Source organism: Leopardus geoffroyi, chromosome B4 (genome assembly GCF_018350155.1).
Source record: "Leopardus geoffroyi isolate Oge1 chromosome B4, O.geoffroyi_Oge1_pat1.0, whole genome shotgun sequence".
In the NCBI taxonomy this organism is placed as follows: Eukaryota; Metazoa; Chordata; class Mammalia; order Carnivora; family Felidae; genus Leopardus; species Leopardus geoffroyi.
In genome coordinates this window covers 118430764-118449999 of record NC_059341.1, presented here as the reverse complement: position 1 = coordinate 118449999, position 19236 = coordinate 118430764, and the positions used below count along the sequence as shown (strand labels likewise).

At 40.6% G+C, this 19236-nt stretch overlaps 1 protein-coding gene across 2 annotated transcripts in view; it reads right to left on the bottom strand.

Moving 5' to 3' along the window:
- Positions 1-254: 254 nt before the first annotated feature.
- CFAP54 (cilia and flagella associated protein 54) overlaps positions 255-19236 on the bottom strand; it is a 291595-nt gene continuing 272613 nt past the window's right edge. For both annotated transcript variants that reach the window (XM_045463270.1, XM_045463272.1), the window contains one exon: positions 255-1598. In XM_045463270.1, the coding sequence (XP_045319226.1) occupies positions 1479-1598 (120 nt within the window). In that variant the 3' untranslated portion in view covers positions 255-1478. The remainder of the gene's footprint in view (positions 1599-19236) is intronic.

The window sequence follows — 19236 nt, the reverse complement described above, 5'->3', positions numbered from 1 at the left end:
TATGACTGTCCACTCCAGATAGGTAGCAAGAAAGTCCTTGACATACAAACCATATTCATTATCATTGTTATGCATCTGTTCTCCTACAGCATCCTCCCTACCAGCAAATTTCTGACCGTGAAAATTCTTATTATTAAAAGTCTTGCTTAAGGTTCATTTTCTCCATGTACTATTCTAGGACAATTCTACCTTGGCTGTTCCTGGACTTTGGAACTGCATGGCTGTGTGAATTTTTTAAAAACGAGGGACCAGAATACAGTTGCTACTTTTTTCTTTTATTATAAAGTAAGAACATTAAAAAATGTAAATAGTTACCAGCTACTATTATCACTACTTCATAAAAGAAAAGCCAATTTAACACCAATAGGAAGCAGAAAATTCATAATCTCAGGATAAAGGGCAATTAATTAACCACATTTAACTTTAGAAAAATACATTTAGGTTATACCTACTTTTTTTTTTTCATTTTACTGTTGCTGTTCATGGCATGAACAGGCTGGCATGTAGGAAGCATTTAGGCGTAGCCTTCTTCAATGTTAAAGAAAATGGATGACCCTCCCATCACCTTGATCCCCCTCCACCTTGGCAGGGACATGATAACTCCCAGCACGGTGATTAGTACCACCTCAGGTATTGCGCTGAGTCCTTTATTACACCATCTCACTTAATTTAATTCACATAGCAATCCTATTAATAGCCCCATGCTACAAATGAGGAAACAAACGAAGGCTTGAAGAATTTGTTACTTTCCTAAAGGAGCAGAACTGGGAAGTGGTGAAGTTACTGTTCAAACTCAGTTCTATATAATTCCATAGTCCATGCTCTAAAATTTTATATAATGTGGCTCCCAGCAGTATAAAATATGAAAGGTCTTAATTTGCTACAGATTTCTTTCCAAACCACATAGACAAACTTCCAAAGTTGAACCGACCACATGTTGAGGTTTAATCCAGAGTTTCTCACTCTTGGCACTATTGACATTCTGGGCAAGATGATCCCTGGTCGTGGGGGGTCCCTCCTGGGCCTCTTAGGATAGGTAGCAGCATCCCTAGCTTCTACCCACTGGAGGCGGGTAGCACCCTCCTCCCAGTTACAGCAATCAAAAATGTCCTCACACCTTGTCACATGTCCCCTGGCGGCAAAATTGCCCCCAGTTGAGAACCACTGTTTTAATCCAATCTTGTTTTATGGACACATCTAGAGACAACCTGTACGTGAACTGTATGACCATGGGAATAGTTGCACCTTGCACAAACATATTTTCTATGAACAGTTCTGTAAGATTGTTTTAATAAGCAACAGCATTGTTATTTAATTCAGATACAATTTAAGACATTACTCAAACTATAATTTTTGAGGAAATTTTTGAGGAAACAATTTTATTTTGCTTGTTGTGAGAAGACAGTTCCAAAAATGTATTTAAGCCAAGAAAAACAGTATCACTTAAATCCTTTATAAGGTTAACATGTGAAGAATGTTTAGGGAATAATCGACACCATCCAGTCGAAGAGGCTTCCTCCTGATACAATACAACCGTTAGCAAGATCAAAAAGTCTCTCAAGATTGAATATAGATGGCAGCGAGATAGCAAATGGGACCTGAGAAGAAGCAAAAAGTGTTCATGAAATGCATGGTTTCAAACTGTTGGCTGAAGTAAAGTTCTCAAACACACAAATACCAATTCCATATAATGATTTTATGTGAAAGATATTTAACTCTTGCCTAAGGTAAAATGCAAAGTTTCACGTCTCTGCACTGCTGAAATGTCACACATATCATTTTTATATCCTATTAAGATTCATAGATTAGCCTATAAAAAAGCAGGTATTTCTAGAAATATGGACTATTTGCATTTCTATAATCACTACGTATGATTCTACAGGTAGGACTTTGGCCCTGTTCCTAACGAAATGCATTCTTCCATTAACAGGTTGTCCAGTTGAAAATCTCCCTGTCTTGCTTTGAGCTTAAATCCTGCCACAGTGAAGCAAGTTCTGTTTGGAGCTCACTCTTTCTGAAAGACACACGGGGAGAACATGCAGAGAACTAGTGCAGCCAAAGTCACCTGAACAGAACAAAAGACGGAAAATAAGACTGCTTTTACGATCACGGCACTGGTTATTTCATTGAGAGAGAGGCAAGAAGGAGAGAATAAACAGGAAGGAGTGGAAACAATGTTTCCTGGGAATCTACTTTATGCAGATGTAGATAATTTGGAAGATGAATGAGCAAATGTCATGCAGAATGACCATAACAGATTAGATCCTTGTGGGCCTAAATTATGGTAAGAAATTAGAAGAAAAGTTTTATTAATTTCTTGTCCAATTGTTAAACGAAACTTTTATTCTTTTTTTATTCAAAAAATTTTTTTTAATGTTTTATTTATTTTTGAGACAGACAGAGAGAGACAGAGCATGAGCAGGGGAGGGGCAGGGAGAGAGGGAGACACAGAATTCGAAGCAGGCTCCAGGCTCTGAGCCCGATGTGGGGCTCGAACTCACAAACTGCGAGATCATGACCTGAGCTGAAGTCGGACACTTAGCCAACTGAGCCACCCAGGCATACCAAATGAAACTTTTATTCTTTTTTTTTTTTTTAATTTTTTTTTTCAACGTTTATTTATTTTTGGGACAGAGAGAGACAGAGCATGAACGGGGGAGGGGCAGAGAGAGAGGGAGACACAGAATCGGAAACAGGCTCCAGGCCCCGAGCCATCAGCCCAGAGCCTGACGCGGGGCTCGAACTCACGGACCGCGAGATCGTGACCTGGCTGAAGTCGGACGCTTAACCGACTGCGCCACCCAGGCGCCCCTGAAACTTTTATTCTTAAGAAAACTCAGTGAATCTAGAAGTGGAGGCTGCCTTTTATTTTTTTCTTCACTTTGTTGGATTAAAATATGACAAAAGTATTCCAGTACTTGTCTATACCTTAAAATAATAAAGAGGTGAAAAAATTAATAATGTCTTCCTTTCTCACTCAATCCTGAAGTAATAAGTATTACTAGTTTCAGGAGTATCTTTCCAAAACTTTTAAAATCCTCTAACAAATGTATATTCATGTGGGTTTTTTCTTTTCCCTTTTCTCTTTCCTTTGTTTTTTGAAATGGGATAACTAGATTTCCATGATTTGCTTTTTTTAGTTACCAATATGTAAGAAGAATCCCTCTTTAATCAATTCAGGGAGGCAGAATAACTACGTTGAGTTTAAGAGTGTGCATTCTGGAGTAAGACTGTTTTGATTCAAACTCAGACCTCAAGCACACACCAGCTATGTGAGCTTGAGTAAAATATTTGGTCTGTTTGAATTTTAACTTCCTCATCCATGAAACAGAAATAATATTGTAATTACAATTGTTATTACAACATATTGCTGTTACAGGATGGGATGAATTTATACACATAAATACTTAGAACAGTGCCTAGCACACGATGAACACACAATAAAGGCTACACATTACTAACATGGTCGAACACATTCTTTTTAATGGCTACATAACAATGCATGGGATGGCCGCATCCTAATTTATTCAGTCACTTACCATAGAGGTTGTTTCTAGTTTTTGTACATGCTTGTCTATTCATATACATCATTGAGTACACATGCTTTTATTTCTGTACTACTGATTCCCTAAGATGGTTTGGTTTAGTCAAAGGGTGTTTACCCTTTACATTTTTAACAGTTCCTTTATTTTTTTATGTTTATTTTTTAGAGAGGGAGCGAGTGCAAGCAGGGGAGAGGAGCAGAGAGGGAGAGAGAGAGAATCTTAAGCAGTCTCCATGCTCAGCACAGAGCCCAAGGCAGGGTTCGATCTCATGAACCTGGGATCATGACCTGAGCCAAAATTAAGAGTTGGATGCTCAACCAACTGAGCCACGCAGGTGCCCCACATTTTAGCATTTCTTGCCAGATTTCTTTCCAAATAGGTTATAGCAATTAACATAGATACCAAATTGACCTAGATCTACTTGTTGAAAAGACTGTTCTTTCCTCACTGCACCGCAAAGTCATTTTTGACATAAACCATGGGACTACATATGTGTGCGTCTCTTTCTGGTCTCTATTTTGTTCTATCGGTCTATATCTATACTTAATCTTGCACTATTATTACAGCTCTTTCATAAGACTCGACAACTAGAAGTATAGGTTCATTAGCTTTGTTCTTTTTTTAATGGTTTTGGCTATTCCACATCCTTTGTATGTCTGTGTAAATTTTCTGATACTACTGCAAATGATAACTTTAAAATTTTTTCACTTATAACTTTTTTCTGCTATATAGAAATAAAAGTTACATGTACATTCATATGTTTATACCTACTTCACTAAATTTGCTTATTCATCCTAGGAGACAATTTTGGATTTTCTATGTCTATAAAGAATAAGAACTTTCTTCCTTCCTTTCTCACATTTTATTCCTTTCTGTTTTCTTCTTTACTTCACTGGCTGAGAATCCCCATGCAGTGTTAATTAGAAATGATGATAGGATGTCATAAACACAGGATTAATTGACTTTTCAATTCAGGGAAAGGGGGAAGGGTTATTTAATGAATGACATTGTAAAACTGTCTCCTACTAAAATTCATCCTTTTCTTTACTTACGTCCCCTACTATTTTTGTTAAGTTTATTCCGAGGCATTTTATAATTTGGTTATTATTGTGAATGTTTTAAAGTTTTAGGAAAACTTTAAAAGTTTAAAGTTTAGTGAAAATGCTAAATTTATCTCACAGTCAAAATACATCAACGCTATAAACACTAAGAGAATCTGAACGTGCTTTAGGAAGTCAGAGTTACATCTTTTCCCCAGAGAGTTCAAGATTTTGCAAATTAGAATTTATGGGATTTCAAATAAAATGATAGAGTTAAAAGATAAAGTGTTTCTTTAGTCATGTTTCTTGACCTGTATCTACTCCATCTTGATACGTGGACATTTAAAGTGAGCCCACATAATGTTTACAACGTGGACACACCCATGAGGCTCAGAGACTTTAGGCAGCTTGCCCAATCTCCCTCAGCTAGTGTCAGAGCCAGGATCTCTACTCAGACACACTGGTTCCTCGGAACATGTTCCTAACCACTCTGATGCACTGCCTGTCCCCTGCTGCCAATGCTGGCCTCTGAGGTCCCTCCTGGCATGGCTTGTGTGCCAACCACGGAATGTCCCTGCTCCCTGCAGCCTCTGCTCCCAATCCCACCTGACTTCGGTCTCCTGCTCCTCCCGTAGGCTCTGTGGCACTCTGGACCCTTCTCCAGCTCTGACTTTTAGAAATTTTATGGAAGCTTCTAGGGCTTCCATAGGGAATTTCTCAAGTAAAGTTAAGTTTAGGTGAAATTACTGAATTTCTTTTTTTTCCCATTCAATAGAGACAGGATTAGCAATCATAGAATCATGGGAGAGTCTTTTATGTCTTTTGTAAGTAGCTTTGAGTCTGGATTGTCCTGGATAAGATACCGAGGAATCCTGGTTCCTTTTCCTGGATCAAGAAAGGCTTTGTGGAGAGAAAGGAAGGGAACGGCTTGGCAGGTAAGCAGACTGAAAATTAGTTCAAGTAGGTTATGCTTGCAAGGAGCAGTATTAAAGAAATGGTGATGATTCTGGCTTCCTAGAAAGGATAGAAGTCTGAAATAATATGAAGAAGGGAAAAAAGTTAATCAGGTTGAGAAACACTGAAGGGGTTCATTGCCAGGACTTGAGCTTGTCTTGAGGGGGAGCTTGTGAAAGTCATTGGAGAGTTAAAGGTTATTTGCCAAGGCTATATTTTATAGAAGTGTCTGCGTGAAAACTAGATTCTATCATAATGAAGGATTTTATTACTTCTGTTCTTTTGTTCCAACAATTTTCCTTGATTGAAAGAAAAATCATACCATCTTCAAAGTATCTATGATTCTCCTCAATCCAATGAGTTTTTATTGAGCACCTACATTGAGAATTCTTCTTGATTCTCTCAGCACAGTGTCAGTTGCCTTTTTGTTGGTTCTAAAAGCGTTAATGACCAAGAAAAATGGGAGAAAGCGGAATTCTCACTACTCAGTTACATTTGCCTGATCTTGTAAGAGGTAAGCAGGTTATCAAAAACTGGGCTTTGTGATATGGATGGATTTAACTTCACCTCGTTTCAAGAATTTTAAAACACAGAGAGCCACAGCCATGAAAAAAAAAAAAAGGTTTAAAAGCTTCAGGGTAGGAAAACAAATGCTGATTTCATCCAGCATTCTCACATATAGGTTTCTGTACCACGTTATAGGTCTATCTCAATATGTCACCTGAGTCTTTGAACTTAATAATTTATTGGATATTTTTTTTCAGACTGGGGAATAATATACATTCCAAGGCAGAAAGGATAATATGATACTGGCTTCCTTAAGACTCGGTATCATGAATGACTAACAACAGTAGACGTTATCCTCCGCGATCTAACAGAAATAGCACCCAACTCTTAAGAAGGTGAGAAGGAGAGTTGTATGCAACTCTGCGAGACCACAGGACATTTCACGCTTTGCCGAGAACAAGATTATCTTTTTTATCACTCCAATTTGGGGATAATAAAACTTTAAATATGACAGGAATAAAGGTTTCTTAACATAATATGAGATCAAGGGTCATTTCGGTAAGATGGTAGAAATCTTCTAAAATTAAATTTTAAAGAAATAACATTATTATAAAGACACCTTGCTGAGAACAAGAAAATTAGAAATTAAAGATGGGATATGGGAGAGAAAGCATTTGTACAGAGAATTGTTTCAAATGTCACACTGTCTATGAATAGGATTGATTCTTCACAAACCATCATCATCACCGCAGCTATCGTCACTGTCACTGTCCCACCACTGAGCCTCAGCTGTGCATGGCATTTCCTTGAGCTCTTGAACAGAGTTCACCTTTTAGTAAAGGACAATGTTTGCTCAGACACGTTGTCCTACATGTACAGGAAACCAAATGTTTCAGTCAGTTCAAAAACTGTTCGGCAACACTAAAGGACCCTGTCTCTCCTCATACCCAAAAAGATGCCAAAAATGTTTTGGAATACATGAAAAATGCCTCGATGAAGGAAGACATATTGAGGGGGACTACATCCATTGGGTGTATGTTTGAAATTCAATTTTAGGTTATGTTCATAGTTTATAGCTATGGTATAATAAGAAATAAGTAATTGTTCTCTGTCCTAGGTTCCTGGCATAAAGCTCTTAAAATCCTTGGGAATTTCCCTTTGTATGCTAATAAGATGACTGTGGGGCAGGGGACCAATAGCTTCAGGGGCTGGTCACCAGGAAAACCAACCATGTGATTGAAGGATGGAACTTTCAGCCCTAGCCCTGACCTCTGGGGAAAGGAGGGGGGCTGGAGACTGAATTTGATCACAACAGCCAACCATTTAATCAGTCGAGCTCCTGTAATGAAACCTTCATAGAAACCTCGTAAGGACAGATTTCAAGGAACTTCTTGGTTGGTGACCACGTTGACGTGCTGGGAGTGTGGGACACTCAGAGAGGGCATAGCAGGTCTGCCTCTGTCCCCCCCCCCCCCCACACACACAAGATCTTGCCCTATGCATGTCTTATATGGGACTATTCCTCAGTTGTATTCTTTATAATAAACTGGTAATTGTAAGTGAAGCACTTTACTGAGTTCTGTGATTCATTCTAGTGAATTATCAAATCTGAAGATGGCAGCCAGCATCTAAAGTGGGGTCAGTCTTGGATTAAACCTTTAATCTGTGAAGTCTACCCTAACTCTGGTAGTAGTTTTGGAACTGACTCGAATGGTTAGACCCCCAGTTGGTGTCAGAGAATCGCAGAAGTAGTTGGTGTCAGGAAAACCCCCCTAATAGTCATGTTTGGTATCATGTAAATTAGGGCAGTGCTCAGCTAGTGAGAGTCTCTGGGGGGTCTTTGGGACATTCTCCTACACCCCCCTCCTCCTTGGCAGATATTGCCCTCCATACCCCTTCCCAGGCCAAGCTGAGGCACTACTTAGTGAAAAGCGATTGAGCTGGCAGTGGTATCTCCATTATGGCTGTGTGCTTTGCTTTTTATAGGGAACTATTCAAGAAACAATCCTATAAGGCCGAAAGAGATCTTTAAGAAAAAAGTTGGAGTTTAGGCTGTACATACCGGGCTTATTCTAACTGCTCAAGAGACTAAGGCCCAGAGAAAAGAGTCTTTGAAATATGACACCCTATTGTGCAGAAAGAACAGCTGCTCTCCCCCTCTCTCTCCAGGAAAGTATTTTTCGCCATATAAAGAACTAATAAAGGGTCTCAAACAGGGCAAATCCCCTTTAAAATATCAAAAGCTCTAATCAGAACAGGAAGGATGAGTTATGCAACCAACAATGAAGTGCATGGGGCATAAAGGCTAGATGCAAGTTCATGGCCAATGGTTCAGTGCTTATAATCAGGGCTTTGGGGAAAGAGTTAAAGGAGAAGTGTCTTGGATGGAGGATTTAACAGAAATGCCTGTGTTCAATGTGTTATAAAATTGAATGCTTATTTCTCACTCTCTCTGGAGATGCAAGAATATAAATTCTAAGCTAGTACTTACATGTGATTATATCATTTTACATCACTGCCTTTATTTCGAGAAATAGTTTTAAAGCTTTACCAAGTCTTTGTTTTTCTATTCTGAAAAAAAAAAAAGCTTTTCCTAAGAAAGGAAGCCAGCATTTATTGAGGCTTGCAGGTAGGCTGGAGTCTTTGTTTTACAGAGTTTATTTCATTTGTAAATTAACTGTCAAGTGGAGGTCAAGAGAAAATGTGGTTAACTAAGGGGTCACATTGTAGAATGTAGTTTTAATCATGATTGGGTGACATGTGGGTGATGTTTTGTCTTTACTTCTTCATTAGGAAATAAACTTTAAGCCAGAAAGTATGCTTCCTATCTCCTTTGGAATTCTTCTAATTCCAATAAATAAGAATTAATTGAGCACTCATGTATTCATCACCAGTCAGAGATTTCATTTTTTTTAAAACTCATTGCTGAGGTTTGGGTTCCTGGAAACAGATTCTGAGATGGAACTCAGCTTTCAGGAAGCTTATTAGGGAATGCTCTTGGGATCAACACCCATAGGAAAGGAAAGAAAGCAGGATTAGCAGAGAGAGAGAAGAGCAGTCACAACAAAGGGCTCAGCCAACCCCACGGAGAGGGAGTTTTGAGGCTGGGATGACCCTTCAGAGATGCTCTGAATTGTGGTAGGGGGGGTCAGGTCTTTGTACTGCATATCAACCAGACTTCCCCCCTGCCCCGCAAAAGGAGGCCATCTCTTTTCCCCCCATGGGCATTCCTGAAGAGGGTCGAGAACTCAGGACTGTCGGTACATTTCCCAGAGCTGGGAAAATAAGCTCTTTAGTCCTGAAGGGAGATCTGGGGGTCTCAGTGGAGGGGCCATGAGAGGCGCAAATATTTAATTCAACGGTTAACTATAGAACCATCAAGCAACTGGCAATATGGCAAAAAAAATTTATATATATATACGTATATATATATATATACGTATATACATATATATACACATATATATATATATACGTATATATATATATATACACACACACTAGTATACAAGTGATACAAGCCAAAGGGAGATTTGAAGTAATAACTAAGTAAGAATTCTTATACCAGACTTCCAGATGCCGCTTGCTTTTCTGGGTCATGGTAGAACAAGCTTAACACATTTTCAGTAAAACTCCTATTAATCATGTTATTTGATTACCCTGAGGAACAGTGTCCCTTCTGGAGTATGAGAAGAATTAGAAAACAAAGAATAGGAGGAAGATCCAGAAATAATTTCTTCCCTCAAATAATATCTTTCCATAAACTTAAATATGAAGAAATTCAGTAATTTCACCTCAGCTTAATTTTACTTGAGAAATTCCCCCACGGAACCCTGAGAAGCTTCCATAGAATTTCTAAAAGTCAAGCTGGAAAGGGTCCAGAGTGCCACGGAGCCCACAGGAGGAGCAGGGGATTGAAGTCAGGTGGGATTGGGAACAGAGGCTGCAGGGAGAAGGGACATTCTGTGGTTGACACACATTCCATGCCAGGAGGAACCTTAGAGGCCAGCCTGGGCAGCAGGGGACAGGCGGTGCGGCAGAGTGGTTAGGAACACATTCTGAGGAGTCAATCTGCCTGGGCATGGATCTTCTGACACGGACTAGCTGAGGGAGCTTGGGCAAGTCACTTAAATTTCTCACGTGTAATATAAGGATAATCATAGCATCTAACTAGAAACAGATATCTAAAGTCAAACATTGAACATCAGAACATACACGCACATTCATGTCTGATTGCTGCTGTTACAAATTTGTGACAAACCTCGTGGCTTACAACAACACAAATGTGCTCTCTTACAGTCCTGTAGATAAGAAATTGGAATTCACTTTCACTGTGCACAAATCAAGATGCCAACAGGGCTGGTTCTCTCTGGGGGCTGTAAGGGGACAATCTGTTTCTTTGCCTTTCATGGCTTCTACAGACCACCTGTGCTCCTTGATTTGTAGCTGCTTTAAAGCATTCACTCCAGTCCTGTTTCCATCATCACATGCCTTCTCCTACTGATGTCAAATAAGGATACTGTGACTACACTTACGGCCTACCTGGATAGGCCAGAATAATCTCCCCATCTCAATATCCTTAGTTTAATCATATCTGCAAAGCCCTTTTTGTCTTACAGGATAAAAGGTTCTGGGGATTAGGATGTGGATATCTCTGGGGGGCCATGATTCAGTCTACCACATAAGTAATTAAATAATAAGGTTTAGCTCATAAGAACATCCTATTTATATCATATCTGCTCAACAAAGTTTGGGTCACTGAAGTTATTGAATTGTTTCTATTTAAAAATTCATAGCATCATTTGTGACAACATGGTTGGAGCTACAGAGTATATAATACCAAGTGAAATAAGTCAGTCAGAGAAAGACAAATACCATATGATTTTACTTGTATGTGGTATTTAAGAAACAAAGCAAATGAACAAAGAAAAAAGAGACACCAACCAAGAAGCCGACTCTTAACCATAGAGAACAAACTGATGGTTACCAGAAGGGAGGTGGGGGGGGGGGATGCGTGAAGTAGGTGAAGGGGATTAAGAGTATGCTTATGACGAGCACTGAGTAATGTATAGAACTGTTGAATCACTATCTTGAACTCCTGAAACGAATATACCACTGCATAATTCTATACCGGAATTAAAACAATCAATCAATCAATCAATCAATCAAAATTCACGGCATTCCTGTAAAATGACTATTGTTCCAGAAGTTATCAGTGTTCACTATAATATGTACTGGTTTCTCTACAATGTTCCACACCCTTGCACATCAGGTTGAAGTCAATATGCTATGAACGGAAATTATGATAGCCATTCCATACTGGCTCTTGGAAATGGTCATCTTAATTTATTGCCTAAACTAGGACATAAATAAGGAATAAAAGGAAAAAGGAAATAAAAGGAGAATAAAAGTAAATAAGAGGAAAGTTTCTTAAGCATTATTCCGAATCAACAGGTATACGTTATGACCGCCGCAGGCCAGCCGAGATGAATGGCCACCCTACTTAAAAACCTCTGGGGAAGTCCTCCAGTCCTCTTCCCCTGCAATGGTGATGTTGGAGCCCATGTAGTCCAGACAGAATAGCTACATGTAGAAGGAGGGTCGTCCAACCCTCACTGAACTTTGTTTGAAAAAGAAATGAACCTTCATCGCCACTGAGATTTGGGGTTTATTTGTCAGCACAGCAACCCCTGCCCCATCCTGTCTAAAACACCCATGCTCCAGCAAGTTTGTCCTTCCCTTATAGTATACACGGGGAGAATTCCATCAGAGTGAGGGTTTAACTCCACTTAAAGGTCAGGACTTTGAATCTCAGCAGCAAAGAGAGGCTGTAACTGGGTATCCTGAAGCTGGGCTCCCTCCTGAAGGGCTGTGTCCAGTCTGCCTGTGGGCTTCTGACCTGGGACACAGAAGTGAAAACCCCAGAGTTGGAACAATACTTGGCAAGTCTTGATGCTTTTTTATGAAAGAGATCACTGGGCTTATAGCCTGGAAACTAGAAACAGGAGGCTCTTTTTTAGAACAAAGGCTTAATAAAGAACGTGAACTAAAGTTTGCATTTTGTTCCTGGGACTTTGTTGCTTAGAACCAAAGCATGACAAGCTTTGGTAGTTAGTAGCTTCTACTTGCAGTAGCAAACTGGAGGGCAGACCTCTTGTGCATGGTGTGGAAAGAAAAACTGCTCACGCTGACTTCTTTATTCATTTATCAGCATATACAGCAAGCCGCTGCAAACCACTCTTACACCGTGGCCAACACTGACCAGCAATTTCTGATAGAAAGTCTAACGGAGTTTGCAATTTATGAAGGATTTTCACATTAAATCATTTCACTGAACTCTTTTTAAAATGCCTAAGTTGAGTATTTAGCCTTTGTTTGTCAATATTAGTAAGAGTGTGCTCAGAAGAAGGGGGCAAGGAAAGAGGAAAAGGCCAGATAGGAGGAGGAGGAAGCATGGAAGGAGGTGGAGTGAAAATCCAGTCCTGAGCTTCCCTGAACGTGTGCCAGCGGTATGTGCCGGGTATCGCAGCAGGCACTGTTGACTAATGGTAATTCCATGGCTAAAATAAAATGTGCCGATGTTCATAAGAATGTTTTGGTTCATCAAGGTATAGTTTAACAGCTCTCTGGGGGATTATACCGAGCGAAAAAAATGACACCCCCGAAGGTTACATACTGTATGGTTCCTTTTATATAACATTCTTAAAATGACAAGATTGTAGAAACGGAGACCAGATTAGTAATTGTCAGAAATTAGGGACAGTGGTGGGGGGGTAGGAAGTGAGGTATCTATCAGAGGACAAGAGGGGTCCTTGTAGTGACAAAATTGTTCTGTATCCTGACTATTAATGTCAGCATCCTGGTGGTGATATTGCACTACTGTTTTGAAAGATGTTACCACTGGGAAAAAGCTGGCTAAAAGGTACACAGGATCTCTCTATATTATCTCTTATAATTGCAAGTGAATCTATAATTATCTCAAAATAAAAAGTTTAATTAAAAAAGGATGGAAAAATAATATGAATAATACATTTATTAAATGTCTAATTACTCTGTTGAAAATTAGCAAATATTTAGGTAGGCCAAAAGCCACTAATGAAGGTAGTTTCTAATGGGCAAGTAACCCGAGCCTCATTTCACATTATCTAAGGCTGGAAAAGATAAAGATGAGCACAGGGTACTGAATACTTACCAACGGCATTACACTGACACTATACCAAATGTGTTGCGTGCTTTTCTAATGTGATTCTCCATGAGGAGAATGTACAGACCAGGAACTGAAGCACACAGATATAAAGTAACTTGCTCACAGCCATACATACAGTCAATAGACGGTGGAACCAAGAATTAAATCATGTTTTTATCCGCTGATACACTGCTTCTGAGACCTTCAGCAGACTGCAACAGGTGGGTGACTTGTCCACAAGGGTTCACTCTTCCTACCATACCGTGTTCTCACAGGTGGTTCAGAAAAGAACATAAAGGCATTAGCTGCCTGAGATGTAGGCAGAATGAGAGCAAAACTCTCGAATGGCTAGTGTCCAAAGTATTGACGAGGGAAATGGGTAAATTTACACCTGCTCCTTCTTCGTGGATTTATTTTAATATAAAGAACATTTGTGGGGGCGCCTGGGTGGCGCAGTCGGTTAAGCGTCCGACTTCAGCCAGGTCACGATCTCGCGGTCCGTGAGTTCGAGCCCCGCGTCGGGCTCTGGGCTGATGGCTCAGAGCCTGGAGCCTGTTTCCAATTCTGTGTCTCCCTCTCTCTCTGCCCCTCCCCCGTTCATGCTCTGTCTCTCTCTGTCCCAAAAAAAATAATAAATAAACGTTGAAAAAAAAAATTAAAAAAAAAAAAAAAAAAAAAAAGAACATTTGTGCAGAGAATTTCCAAAGCTTGCCAACTGACTCAGCTATATGAGGCAAAGGTCAATACCCTCCTGACATGAAAAGATAATCCCATTGTTAAGGGCACAGTTTGTTAATCAAGACAAAACCATTTAGCAAAATGAATGAAGTAAATGAAACTAAATGTTTAACTCAGTTTTCAGCACGTTGAAAAGCAATTGACAGATTTGCTAATGGGACCCCTGCCTTTCACCTCCTTCGAAGTTCTCCAGAATGACTAAACTTCAGGAAGCCGTCCCTTTGGTTCTGAACTGCTCTTCTATCCTGAATGAAGCTGGGCTTGCTCGATGCAGCAATCTACACACTTCTTGCCACTTAGATGGTAAACACACAATATCAGGTCCGCGATTATATTTTGGTTTAAATTATATCCAAGTATCATTATACCAGCAAATTGCGCGTCTAACAAGAGTAGGACCAGCACTTTGAGCACAGATAGCACAAAGGCTCTCGGTTCCATGATGAGCGAGAGCATATTTCACCTTGACACTATTGCTGGCAAATCTCTGAGAGATGAGCATTTTGAAAATGCTATAAACAGCTTAGCCTTTTCTTAGCATTTTGAAGAGCACATTAATAGCCTGGCCTTTTCTTAAGGGCTTTCTTTTTCCCTTAGCCAAATTTGACAGCTAGAAGTGAACAGTGAGAGGATGGAATCAAAGTCAGGGCTGTGTTTTAAAAGCAGTGTGGAACTGATGTCATCTGGCATTGTCTTCAAAAGAATATAAGAATATTAAGTGGATGTCTCATGAACTTAAACACAAAGGAGACTCTTCACTTGAGGACAGAATGATAATGTCTCACAGAAGAAAGATGTAATTCTAGATGCCCATAAAATCTATTCAGACAGCTTTTGGCTGGTAAGAAAAAAAAAAAGAAGAAAAAGAAAAGAAAAGAAAAGAAAAAAGAAAAGAAAAGAAAAGAAAAGGAAAGAAAATCTGCAACTCTCAACTTAACCAATTATAATATTAGTAAAATTAAATTTTAAATACTTAGTAAACACCTACCCTAGAATACGTGAAACCTTAAGCCCAATGCTGTAAGCGACATTTTAAAGAGAGTATTGTTATTGCCATCATTTGGAAAGTTATGCTAAAAAGAAACCAAGAGGCACACGGTAATGTAATAAAATTAGCTGAAGGAAATTAAATAGCTTAGCATCACCCTCTAGGATTTAACAGCCTAAAAAATGGGAAGTAGAGGCTCTCCCACATAAATTGGGACTATATAACCCCGCCTACGATCCAGAAAAACCTCCCAGATCACTTCAAAGGCTGCTCTGAGAACCCACCTAGGTTATCCTCGGTATAAACACACTCAGCAACTTCAGGACAGTTACTGAGCATCTTTGGGGAGAGTTGCTGACTAATTTTAAAAATTGCCTAAGTGAGTTGCCAGGAGCGGCCTCTGCTCAGAGTAGGAAGAGGCCCACAAATTGGGAGAGCTTTACTGGATGTCGTGGCAGATTGCATTTTCCCAAAATGGTTGCAACAATAGCTCCCGACCCACATGCCCTTCTTATAATTTGATATTAACACTCCTCCCACCAGGAGGTGGAATCTGTGTCCAATCTTGGATCTGGGTGGATTTGGGACTCGCAGGGAAAAGCCATTATGTAACTTTAAAAGCTAGGGCATAAACAGTGATAGAGCTTCTGCCTGATTCTTTTGGAAGGCTCGTTCTTGAAACCCAGACACTACACTGCGCAGAGGCCCAACCAGGCACACTGAGGTCACGTGTCATGTTCTGGCCCACAGTCCAATCTGCGTTCCTAGCCCCATAGTCAACAGCCAGCGTCAAGCACCAAGCCAAACTCGCCTTTGAGCCTTCAGGGATCCCAGCCCTCGGAAGCTGAATCATCCCCAACCTTCAGGTCTATCCAGCTGATGCCCCAGGTATCATGGAGCGGAGACCAATTGTCCCATTAGGTCCTTTGCAAACATGTGACCGGCATTTTAGTGAAATGGTGGTTGTTTTATGTCACTAAGTTTGGGGTGCTTTGTTATAGAATAACAGTAACTGGAACAATGAAAATGGGAAACGTATGTGGTTAAAAGTGATGCATGCAGCCATTCCTAGCACCGGAATTACCGCAGCTTCCCTTTCAGCCTCTCTTTCGGGAATGTACTCAGAGGCTTCATCTCAGGCATGTTGCCGTTCCACTAGAGCTGCTCCTCTACTTACAGGGGAGCAAGGGAACTAACTGCAAGGGAACTCAGACAGCTCTTAGATGATGATAACAATGTTTTGTTTAGGATTGTGCCTGGCACTGTTCTGAGAGTTTACATGGATTGACTCTTCGAATCCACACAACAAACCGATGAGGTAAGTACTATTTTTATTCTCATTTTACAGATAGGGAAACTGAAGCCTTGAGGTTAAACAACTTTCCCAAGTTTGCACAACTAGCAAATATCAGAGCTGGGCTGGGATTTGGAACCAGGCAGCTGCGCTCGCAAGCAAGCCTGTGCACAAGCCACCGCGTGCACCACTTCCCAAACGCTGACTCTAACTCTCCCTCGATCCAGCCCCTCCCTCTGAAAGGCCAAGAGCACCCAAATTGAAAAAGTGGGACACTGCTGGCTTCAGTGTCACGATAATGGTCCGGGCACAGGCTCTGGAGTCTGCCGGTCTTGGCTGGGACAGTTACCAGCTGTGGTGACTTTGGGCAGGTCTTTTAAGCTCTGTTACCTCTTCCCTCCCCCTCCCCCTTTTATGCAAAACAATCATCCATTCTAAAGCCATAGCTGTTGTCTTCATGAAGCATTAGCCTTACTCCTCCTTTCTAGACTGTCAGTCTCTTTGGGACAAGGACTTTGTCTTTCTCACTTCTGAGTGCTCCAGTGGAGCCAGCATGGTGCCATGTACTCAGCTGCAGCTTGTAACTGCGTTGACTTTAAAAAAAAAAACAAAAAAACTATTGTCTTTATTTTTGTATCCAGGGCTTTTGGGATTTGTTCTGTTCTTCCCATCCCCATGAACAAAGCCATAAAATCATGCTCTTACCACTGAGTCTGCTGCCAAAATGAGGACTTGGGTTTACTGCCTCTTCTTTCAAAGGTCTTCCTAATCAGAGGAAAAGGCTTTCACAGGCACCCTTGATCATGTTTATATCTACCTAAGGATTCTCTACTGCCTTCCGATCATTTTCCAAAGTAATTAAAACTCCTAACCATGGGCCACAGGAGCTTTTACTAACTTGATTTCTTATAGGGAACTATTGAACCCTTCTCAAAAGACACCACAGGGAATTTCTCACCTTCAGAATTATGCCAGGGTAATACCAGAATATTAACTGATATTATTACTGAGGGAGGGGTGTCTGGCCCCCAGGCCTCCGTTTTACCCTGTACTGTAATTACTTCTGTATTTGTCTGTCTCTCCTGCTAAACTGAAGGCAGGGACTCTGGTTTTTACTTTTGTATCCCAAAGTCTAGCCCAATGTCTGGCACAGAGAAAGCACTTGACAAATGTCTACTATTCAAATGCATGGAGTTGATGAGCTCAGAGTCACTGATAATGTCCAGATTGCAACCCAGGGGGATCTCTGGAAGATGTATCAAGAACATTCATTGATTTAACAAAACATTTATTGAACACCTTCATGAGAACCAGCATTGGGCAAGGCAGTGAGAATAGAAATGTAATAAGATCCAATCTTATTATATAAGACCCAATCTGCTCTAGTAGGGGAGACAAATATGGAAGCACATCATTAGAACTTATTTTGGTAAAAACTAAGCACAGAGATCTAAACCATGGGTTTGAGAGACAGTGATAACAAGAAGGCAGTCTGAGTTAGGTTAACATATTACATGTGTTATTTCCCATTTAACACGACAACCCAGAAAAAGATAAGATGCTAGCTAGCATTGTGGAATGATCCTCCAGCTGATGGCCAGGGCCATGAAATCATAAGGGGTCATATGGTATAGGTGGCCACATGATAGAATCAATACCCTCAGACATAAAATGAAAGATGCTAATGACTAAATTAAGAGAGGTTCATATATCTGACTCTGTGTCTCCCTCTACCTATTCTTCTACCCTCCCTATACCTCTTACCCAAACCTGCCTAAAGATAATGATCATTTTAGTGGCCACCATGTGGTTGATGTCAATATCTAATCATAAACATTAAAAAATGATCATTTTAAGAATCAGAAATAAGAGACCATGTGTACACTAAATTCAGCTGTGTGAAAAGGAAGTCACATGATGTGCATAAATAATGCAGTGGAAGTCATTAGAACTTAACTGTCATTAAGGATTTTTTTTTACACTAAATTCAAGCTATATTTAAGAAAACATATTGCATTATTAAACTATTTTATGTGCAGCTGGGGCTTGAGAAACAATGGCAGACATCAGGCCATCCTGGTGCTCTCTCATAGGAGTTTCGGGATCTATTATGAGGTAAATTCATGGCTGCCGCAATCCACCAAGCCTCTGGCATGCGGTCAGCTGCCTCGCTAGTACTCTTCTCTTGCCTTGACCGCCGTTGGCATTTTCCACTCCATGTCCAGGAAGGCAAGGGCGGCTAGAAAAAACCCACAAGCAAAGATGCCTGGTTCTCTAACGAACGTATGACTTCTAAATCTCAGCGTGGCCTTCAATCCTCTTGTCCTTGGTCAGCTTCCTCGCTCCTCACACCCAATGACTGTGAACGCTCAAGACCTTCATCTTTCCCTTGGAGACCAGACACTCAGCCTCCTGCCCACCCTACAGAAGGTAAACTCGCCTCCACTTCAAGGAGAGTGTGAAAACCTCCGGGTGTGAACTGCCCCAGTTTCTCCCACCCTTTTCTTACATACTTACTCACACTCCCTCTCACCTAATCTGCCACCTCAAGACCTAGAGAAAGAGGAGTCTTACCTCTGTTCCCAGTCAGTTCTCTCACTTGTGCTGTCAAGGTCTTTATGTTCCCACCCTCTCCCCGAAGGCCCCGCCTCCATCATTTGTCCTTTTCTCTTCGAGAAAGGCAGGCTCCACCCCTGCTAGCTCTCTCCTCTCATGCAGCCGGTCTCCTACCCCTCCAGACTTCTCACCCAAACCTTCCTGAAGATTCATGTACTGGTGCAACTTTCACTCTCTCACCTCTCACTCCTCAGTTCCCTGTAGCATATGCTCCCTATTCTAATGAAACATTTTCTGGGTGTAGTTTAGCAAAACATGCAGTTCCTGGATTTAAGCAGAACTGTATTTGACTCCTGCCTCCTCCACTTACAAGGTACAGGATCCTGAACATGCTGCTTAATTTCTTCATTTCTAATGTGGGGATAATA